At 35.2% G+C, this 9,397-nt stretch overlaps 1 protein-coding gene across 1 annotated transcript; it reads right to left on the reverse strand.

Moving 5' to 3' along the window:
* Positions 1-1,260: 1,260 nt before the first annotated feature.
* LOC140956248 (pentatricopeptide repeat-containing protein At5g48730, chloroplastic) lies at positions 1,261-6,465 on the reverse strand. The gene is made up of 3 exons (XM_073412947.1): positions 6,139-6,465; positions 2,811-3,217; positions 1,261-2,054 (listed from the first exon to the last, which is right to left on the reverse strand). The coding sequence occupies exons 1-3, from the start codon at positions 6,445-6,447 to the stop codon at positions 1,376-1,378; spliced, it is 1,395 nt and encodes a 464-aa protein (XP_073269048.1). The 5' UTR covers positions 6,448-6,465; the 3' UTR covers positions 1,261-1,375.
* Positions 6,466-9,397: the final 2,932 nt, after the last annotated feature.

Genomic DNA, 9,397 nt, shown 5'->3' on the forward strand with positions numbered 1-9,397 from the left:
AATTTATAATTTAAAATTTTATAAAATATTTATTTATTAACAAAACACATGATTTTGAAAACATTGCTATAAATATCATTTTGTATACTAAATTGTCATCAATGCTAGTTTAGGGTATTTTTGTCTCAACAACAAAAAATGTAAAATTTATCATACTCATTAAAATCTTACCAAACAAATCATGCGTTATCACAACACATTATATATCCTTACCTTGAGTTTTGTCATCAATCCAATTAGTTATCCTATCCTACACACCAAACATAGCCTAAATCTTCACCTTATGACGTGGATATAGATATACGTTATCAAGTCGTGAATCCAAATCCAAATCACCACAATAAGCATCAGGATTCGACTCCAGTCACCCCCACAGTTGGCCCGTTCTAGCCAAAAAGAAAATTACCTCCTTCCAGAACTTGAACAAGAAAAATGGGATTTGTTTATTACATTTTCTGTTTTTTTTTTTTTATGTATTTGTTAGTTTATAAGACTGTTATTAGGTCCGATCTTGTATTAATATAAGACGCTTAATAAAAATCAATGTAACTTTGTACCTGAAAAGATTATATTTTTTCAGTTTTCAGTTCTATGATCTAGTAACTTCTTCGGAGGATAAAATGTAAGTTTTTTTAAAAATAAGCATAAAATGATTCCACAGTTTCTAACTTCTTGCAAGTTCATCCTTAATGTATCGTGTATACAGCTGCAAGTCACACCTATAACGACATTATAACTTTTCCTGTTTTATCTGCTCCAGCGGCTAAAATTTCGAGACCAATCACTTGATTCTAGAATCTTCAGGTTTAACTAGTTGACCAGTATGCCGTAAACTAATGGCTCCAATCCATGGATCAAGACTTGAGTTGGTAATGGCAGGACAGATTTCATTTGAGTAATGAATTTGATGAAATTACTTTGGTAATTCAGAATTTTAGATTTTTTGGGTTGATTAAAAAACATGCATTTCGAAATTTTCCAATCAATCTAAGTGGATTTGAAATCATAAGCCAGCAGATTATTATATCCAGATACAGTCATATACAATATAGATATACAGTTTAGCCAAGAGGATGATTAAATACGATTTAGTAGAAAATTAAAATATTTTTATCAACGGCTGACCCTCCAAACTTTCACCTAGAGCAGACTTGACTACGTATAATGGATCTTTGTAATAACACAGCGTAGTACACGGGAGTCGATAGCAAGTACTTGAGCTAACACAACATTTGACACATGAAACATAAATAATATGGATTATTAACAAAAACATTACTACAAGCATCATGAAAGTGCATAAAAACCCAAGATACCAACTCAATATGTTATATTAATGGACATATTCACGATTTTTTACATCAACGGAAATAATCTACAATAAAGCAAGTTCACTTTGGAGCTTCTTGGCATAGGTTGACATACCACCAATTGAATATGCTTTTATCATGGTTCTATATGTGATTTTATCAGGTATACAACCTCTCCTTCTCATCATCTCAAGCACACCTTTCATCTCTGCAAGGCAACCCATCATGCCATAAGCATCCACTAAACAGTTGAAAAACACTGTATCAAGAGTAACATCTGAATTCTCAACATATCTCAGAATGGCTGCGATTTTTTCAGCATTACCGGTCAGCCCATAAGCTCTAACAAGTGAACAAAGTGTAACACGATTTGGTTTTATCCTCTCAGACTGCATCAGCCTAAACAAAAATTCCATCTGTTTTATATCCCCAGCTTTCCCAAATGCATCTATGACAATATTGTAAGTGACAAGGGTCCATGAAAAGTGATATCTTTGCATGTATTCCATTACGGCTCCCATTTTGTCATAGTTTCCGGTTTTTCCATAAGAATCAAGGAGTATGTTAAATGTCTTGATGTTGGGTTCAATGCCAGCACTTTGAAACTTCTCGTAACATTTCTCCATCATTTCAATCTGTCCACTACCACCAAAAGCACGCAGTGTGGAATTCATGGTCCATACATCAGGTTCACACTCTTGTTGCCTCAGCATTTGTGTGAATAATGATTCCATCTCGGCAAACCTACAAGGAACAAAAGATGCAAAATCTTCATAATGCTACCAAGGAAAACATAAACCATCTGGTTACGAATAAAACGATTTCACACCTATTTGGAAAAAAAAACAGAAAGAAAGAGGGGAAAAAATGGAGAACCAAATCCCACCATTTTCAGTTCTATAGGCTGCAGAAAATAAGACAATAAGAAATCTAGATGCATAACATATTGTGAAAGTGTTCTACTAAAATTTTGTAGAACCGAGCATTTACAGCTAGACATAACTCAAATCTTTTAAGTAACACAATAGTTTAAGTGCAACTTTTTGACGGTAGTGACCCATTGGCAAACACATAACAATAAAGGAAAATGTTACTCCCCATTAGTCTCCCTCCTAATATAATCCATTATCAACACACATCTGATGCTAATTCTAAAAATCAAGCATTTGTTATTAGAATTTAAATTATAGCCAATGGTAATAGTAACTCAGAATTACTAAGACTTTCCTTTGGTCGCAAGCGCCACATTTAGACCTTTTGACACAGCCATCCATACAGGACCAGGGCCGCAAGGAGAATTATCGAGCCCAACACGTTGTAAAATGCAATTTGACGTAAAGCCAACCTAAAAATGTAACTAACATATGTTTACACTATTTGAGCCCAACACGAATATTATCATACACTTATCATTGAGAACCAGAGATTAAATTTATATAATTTTTACATCAACGCGTAACCAAATTGAGAATGAAGTAGTAAAGGAACAAGAAGATTTACTTTTTTGATTTTCCATAGGCATCAATGAGAGTATTGTATGTGATTGTGTTGGGTCTGATTCCCTCAATTTCCATGTCAGAAAGAAGCGATTTAACTTTACAAAAATCATAGACTTGAAGGCAAGACTTTATGAGGATTGAATAAGTGAAGACATCAGGTGAACAGCCACGGGTGTTCTTCATCTGATTAAGAATGTAAAATGCTTTCTCAAAAAGGCCACTTCGGCTGTAGGCAGACAAAAGAGCAGTGAAAGCTTCCCGATCCATAAAACATCCTTCATTAATCATTGCCTGAAATAATGTATGAGCTTTCTCGGGTTGCTTGCATTTGCCAAGCATAACAATCAGCTTTATGTATATACCAGAATTGGGCCTGTACCATAGTTGCTCTCGAAGGAGATCAAAAACCTGAATCATTATGGCAGAGACCGAGTGACAGACTGAAACTTTTTTTTTTTTTGATAAGAAACTATTTTATTAATACTAAATATCAAAAGTTGACAATGCGAAGGGGATGAGCGATCCACGATCCACGACGAGAAATTAAATCTAGGAGCAAGTCAAGAACGACAGACTGAAACTCACTCCAAAGAATTAGAAATAGAACTCCAAAAGGTGACAAATAAGACATATCAATTCTCATTTTATTGAACTTCAGATGGTTTATGAATAGTCCATATAGGCATTTCAGCGACTCCGAGGAGATTTTCTCAATTTAGTAGAATGAAGTATAACTTGAAATTTGCAGGGAAATTTTGTCGGTTAACTATAATAAAAACGATCTATTATTCTAAAATGAAAGTGCACAAAATAATGCTAAATACATAAGTTGACTTGCATTGCCCACAAGATTTTTGTGTTTCAAAATCCAATGGTTTCAACTGAGATTGTCATGGTATTATCAATAAATCATTCAAGGTGCTGTAAAATCTAAGTTGAATAACTTCATCGTTGATCAAAGTCATACTATTATTTGAATGGCACAATATTCAATGCCACAACTTCTTAAATCTTTTTCCGATAAATTCTAAGTTGGTCAATACAGGATTTAGGGCATACTGATAATGTAAATATTTTTTCGGTAGTTTTATTAATTATCTTCGCAACTTCCTTGTGCACTCCTTTAACCTAAATAATTCTTGAAAAAGAAGTGAATCACTTGTTTGATGCTCGCTTGAGCCTATCTAGGGTTTGCAGTGGTGGAGAAACTGGACTGCAACAGAGATTCTAAACATTAGATATCTCATGAAGCCATCGCAGAATAGAGATCTTATTCAAAGAAAACTACAAGTGCTGGGGCTTCTTTTTATATATTATACTGATGATCCAATCCACAAAACTCGTGATTGGGAATTGTTAGGCTATCATTCTCTAATGAAGAAGACTCTTTTGAGGAGGAGGGGTGGGGGGGAGGGTGTTCGGTGATATGTTCCATAACAGTTATATGATCCTTTCTGGTCGAATTTCTGGTGACAAACTCCAACGTTTTTTTATAATGATTATAATGGTATTCTAGACAAAATCTAGATGTCATCTTATTGATCATAGCCACGATATAGATAAACATGATGATATTAATGCTAGTAAGATGGCTAAAGTTCCCCCTTGTTTTACAAGTTTGACCAAAATGCCCAATCATATCATAGGCTCTAAGCTCTTAATTTACCCCAACAGTTAAATAACTTACTCTATATACAAGATTTAATACTACTTTATACCCCAAAACATCTTGTACGCAAGCAGACAGATCTTATTTTTTATCCTTAGAAAGTACCTCGTAATGTTCTCATATATGAAAATTTGAGTGCAATCATCCTGAATCAAAACAGATTAAGTAAGCCTCTCTCTGTTTCTCGATTTAAAATTAAAGATGTTTATTATGCGCACAATGAATGTTTTTGCGAAATATTTGAGCATACTATGATTTTCTCTCTTTAAGAGTTGCTACAAGAAATCGAAGGCAAGGAATCTGTGATACAACCTTTCAATATTAGGTCATCAGGTATCTAAATTTACTATGTCTACATGTGCAAATGAATGTAACAAAACTGAAAACCACATTTAGTCCTTAATTCACAATTGCAGGGCATAATGATACTCGATTGTATCCTCCAAGGACACAAAACAATCTTAACTAGAATATCTATTCTACAATCCTCCAACAAGAATACATCAAAATTGCTGCGAAATTTGTAAGCAATCAGCTAATGACTGAGGAAGCATCTACTCATCTTCAAGAACTTTAAAAGCTCACCCACGCATATTCTCCACCTCCTCCTTGGATCACAATCGAAGATCATCGCCAACAAATTGCACAAAAATGCCATGCATCAAGGAATATATAAACTTTAGAGTTCCTTAGTAAAGGTATTCATCCGACCCCACCAGCAGCAAGAGACCAGGAAAAACATAACTATCTCCTATTCCAACTACTACAGCAGGAATTATGATAATGTTGTTACATCCGGCTCCATTGATCGGCCAAACAAAGACCATGAATACTCAACCTATCTTTCCTATTATGGTTGATATCATCAAGAGTAAAAATCAATGCCAAAAGCCCCTAGAGCTATTAAAAGAACTCTAATCCGTAGCTATGGATTTAAACTGATAGTTGCTACTATGCTACATCAAGAACAAAAGTTTATTGTGTTCTTCATTACCTCAAAGCATGAAACTATACCAATATTTCATATCATAAACTCCAAACATTTGATGCATTGTAGATCTATCGAGTAACAGTAGTCAACCAACAGAGGTTGCTATCTCTTGACAACACAATATCCATATAAGTCCAATTTTTATCTCTTTTTCATCATTCCTTTCCAGGTCCACTGGTGCTCTAGAAAAAAAAAATAAGAAAGAGGGTCAGAAATTAAAAGAAAGGCCTCCTGTAGTCCTGTGTGCTAAGTACTCTTGTCTGTTCCTTCCGGGTTCATTTCTTGAATGTCATTTCTTTAATAAAATATGAACGTAGAATATAAGTGTATATACCGCAGGAACTTAAGAGACATGGCTGGGTAGAGATTACATCAGTTCGCTCAACTTCCAAGAATCTATTATCTGCCACAAATAGTTGTAATAGCATGTGAATCAATATGGTAGGAATGAATTTACTTGGCTGACCCAGGAACTGAATTGGGAGTCGCTCCTGAAACGCTTGACAATATCAAAATAAGCAAACTGATATAACCTCCTCTTGAGCCTTGGCACCAAAGTTCGGGCTTATGAATATCAAAACAACATAAAAAAAATAGAAACTTTACACCATAAAACGCATATAAAATCAAAATGCCGCAAACAGAAACTGGAAAAAACAACCAACATACCTTAAGAGCCGACTCCCAGCGTAAAGCGGTGATGCGCTCGTGAAGGGCTTCCAGAACAGTTCTGGGCAATAGTTTCCTGGAACCTCCCTTCTTTTCGATGACTTCTTTTGTGGCCTCCCTCCTCAGAATGATTGAAATGCTCTTTTGGGAAGCTATCTTTCTGTTGGTTTCCTCTCGCGATTCTCTCTCCTTCAGCTTCTTCGTGCGGTCTTGTGGTCCGGGTCTGCTCGGCATTTCGGTATAACAGTGCAAAGATAATGGAGTGGTGGCTCCGCTGAGGGACGCCATGGTCCGATGTGTGGTGCTCATTTTGTTCTTGGATTTTGACAAGACGTATTATTTTTTATTAAATAAATTATTTTATATTATAAATCATAATAGAAAGTACAAGCTGTAATTTTTATTGAACTTAATTACTTAAGATAAAATTACAGCATACAATCTTTATATATATTATCTTACTATATTTATCTTATCATAAATATATTAAATCTAAGTAAATAAGAATTATCATATCATATACAACAAGAATATATTATAACACTCTCTTTTAGATGATGCATGCGATGACTTTGTAAAATGTGTTGATGCATCGTATTCTCGCACCCAAGACGCAGATGAAGTTTAAAAATTTTTGCTTGGACGTCGTGAGTTTAAAACCATTCATAGGGCGTTTAGAATTATATCTTTGCTTATTAAACGCTAGACTCCAAACTATTCAGGATTTTTAGCAGAGATAGCCCTTTCTGTAAATCTTTACGAACGGGTTGTTCCTTTAATCGTTTAATTAGGTCTACGATCAGAAGTTTTGTCTCTCATTTGGATTACACTAGAAATCGCAAGCGATTTGTGTGTTGAGAAGGTAGACTCCGAATTTCCAAAATCCGGAATCAGTGCACCATCGGAAGGACACGACGATGGAAGAAACAAGTGGCCGAAAATATCCTTCACTTTTCCTCAAGGTGGCCGAGACTTCCATGATTCTAAACTATGGATTTTTGTGCTAATTGATTATCAATCAATCATAGCAAATAATTATTGATTTTTAATCAACAATTAAGCAAATCTAATTTGCTTTTGACCAAAATTTTCTTCCAAATTTCATGAGGTGGCCGTGAGTTGTCTTTGCAATTGAGGAAATAAATTTTGTGAATTTTTATGGAAAAAAATCTCTCTTTGTATTATGCCTCTCTTATGGTATATTTATAGAGTGACTCATAATCTAATCAGGAGTGTTTCTCCTACAAAGACTCTACTGATTTCATTATATTTAATTCTCATAACACTAATATAATATATTAATCAACTTTTGATAATACATAATATATTAATACCATATATACATATATTTTANAACTCCTCTAGAACATTTAAGAAAATTTTTACATATTAGTAGTCATTATTACTAGTACGTTCTTTTAATCGGTCAATTCTCAATTCACTAAATAAATGATTTCGAACCCATTATAACCCCGATCGACGATCCGAGAGCGCCGATGTGTTAACGATACAAATCTTGTTCATGTAATGAAAAATGAAAATTTCGAATATCAAAATTTTAATTTATTATATTGGACAGCTGTTAGTTTTAGTAAACTTATTCACATAACAGGCAATTTCACTCTCCTTCCTTAATTAGCAATCATGCTAGCTTCCATTTCTTCTATCCTATGGAATCAGCTCATAAACTCTGTTATAAGTTTCATGTTTGATCTCCATCAAACTATAGTCGCCAAATTCCAACTCCTTGAAATATGACTATGAAACATCTGCTCCTTAAAATTCTACTGAACATTTTTTTAAAATGCTGCAACCGAAAATACACACACTCATAAACATTTAAATAAATTACTAATGCATTTTAAAATTAATCCAAACACTGACTAAAAATAACTGCAGATACACGAAATCTTAAAATGTAATCAATCTCCTAGTCTTCTGTTTTAAAAGAGAAAGTCGAGCGTAATACCAAAAGTCTGACAACTCAACAACGTAAAACAAGATTCAAAATCATTTAAAAATATTTCTTAAACCCATGTCTCATAATCATATTATGCGGAAGAAATGCAAGGTCCTCGGGTTTTCACGTGCACCCTCAGCTCAGCCTACTCAGTCTTCAATGTCTCCAGTCTCCTCAACCGCAAGATCACATGCATCAATTATACCTAGTGAGTCTAAAGACTCAACACACCTGAACTGTTATAACAAGTACATATACATATCATGCAATAGTGAAAAGAACTGTAAGCAAAATTACTTTCATGACCTTCAAAAGCATGAACATAAACGTAAACATATTCATATCAAATCATGTCATATCGTAAAAATGAAAATCCACCACCACCACCGAAAGTGAATCTCAGTCAAGAAGATATGATGGCAATAGCTACCATTGTAGCCGCTACATTGCAAGGAATCGTGAATCCCCTTACCAACGCCATACAGCCACCACCTGAACCACAACCCCGTGGAATTAAATACCATTACGAATCTCTCAGAAGGAATCGAGTCCCGACTTTCGATGGGAACCCAGATCCAGAATTCAGCCATAACTGGCTTAAGAATGTCGAATCACAACTACACTTACTGGAAGTGCCTGAAGAATTGAGAGTGGAGGTTATGACACCATATTTGGAAGACCGAGCGAGAAAATGGTGGGAGACTGTGTCACCATCTCTAGCTGAAGTGGAAGAGATCACATGACAGATTTTCAAGAGAGAGTTTTTGAAACAATACTACCCAGCCGAATTTCGTCTGCAGAAGTTGAGCGAGTTCGAAAATTTCAAACAGGCTCCGGACATGACAATGATGGAATACACTTCACAGTTCAATGATCTGGGAACCTATGTCCCAATGATCATGTCTGATGAAACGCTAAAAATGCATAGTTTTAAAAAAGGACTCAACAGCCGTATTCAGTCAGCTTTGGCAGTATTCAAGCCAAATAGTTTTGCGGATTTGATGGGCACTGCAATGAGCACAGAAACGGTTATCAAACGCCGCGAGGAAGAAAATAAGAACAAACGACCGATGGTCAATCAATCCACTCAGAATGGTCCCAAGTTTAAGAAGCCAAATTATTCAAGAGGGCCTTACAAAGGAAGTTCTGGCAATACTGGTAATAAGGAAGGGAAGTGGTGCGACACCTGTAAACAGTATCATACCGGAGAATGCTATCGGAAGACAGGTGCATGTTTCAAGTGTGGACAGGTGGGTCATAGAATCAAAGATTGTCCAGATAACAAGAACAAGGGGATGG

The sequence above is a fragment of the Primulina huaijiensis genome, chromosome 13 (genome assembly GCF_012295235.1).
Source record: "Primulina huaijiensis isolate GDHJ02 chromosome 13, ASM1229523v2, whole genome shotgun sequence".
Taxonomy (NCBI): domain Eukaryota; kingdom Viridiplantae; phylum Streptophyta; class Magnoliopsida; order Lamiales; family Gesneriaceae; genus Primulina; species Primulina huaijiensis.

Excerpts from the sequence above, each read along its gene's own strand:
- LOC140956248 (XM_073412947.1), bottom strand. The coding sequence starts at position 6,447 with ATGAGCACCACACATCGGACCATGGCGTCCCTCAGCGGAGCCACCACT. Across the intron at positions 3,218-6,138 it reads GCTGGGAGTCGGCTCTTAAG|GTTTTTGATCTCCTTCGAGA; the intron begins GTATGTTGGTTG and ends ATAATGATTCAG. Across the intron at positions 2,055-2,810 it reads GCCTATGGAAAATCAAAAAA|GTTTGCCGAGATGGAATCAT; the intron begins GTAAATCTTCTT and ends TGTTCCTTGTAG.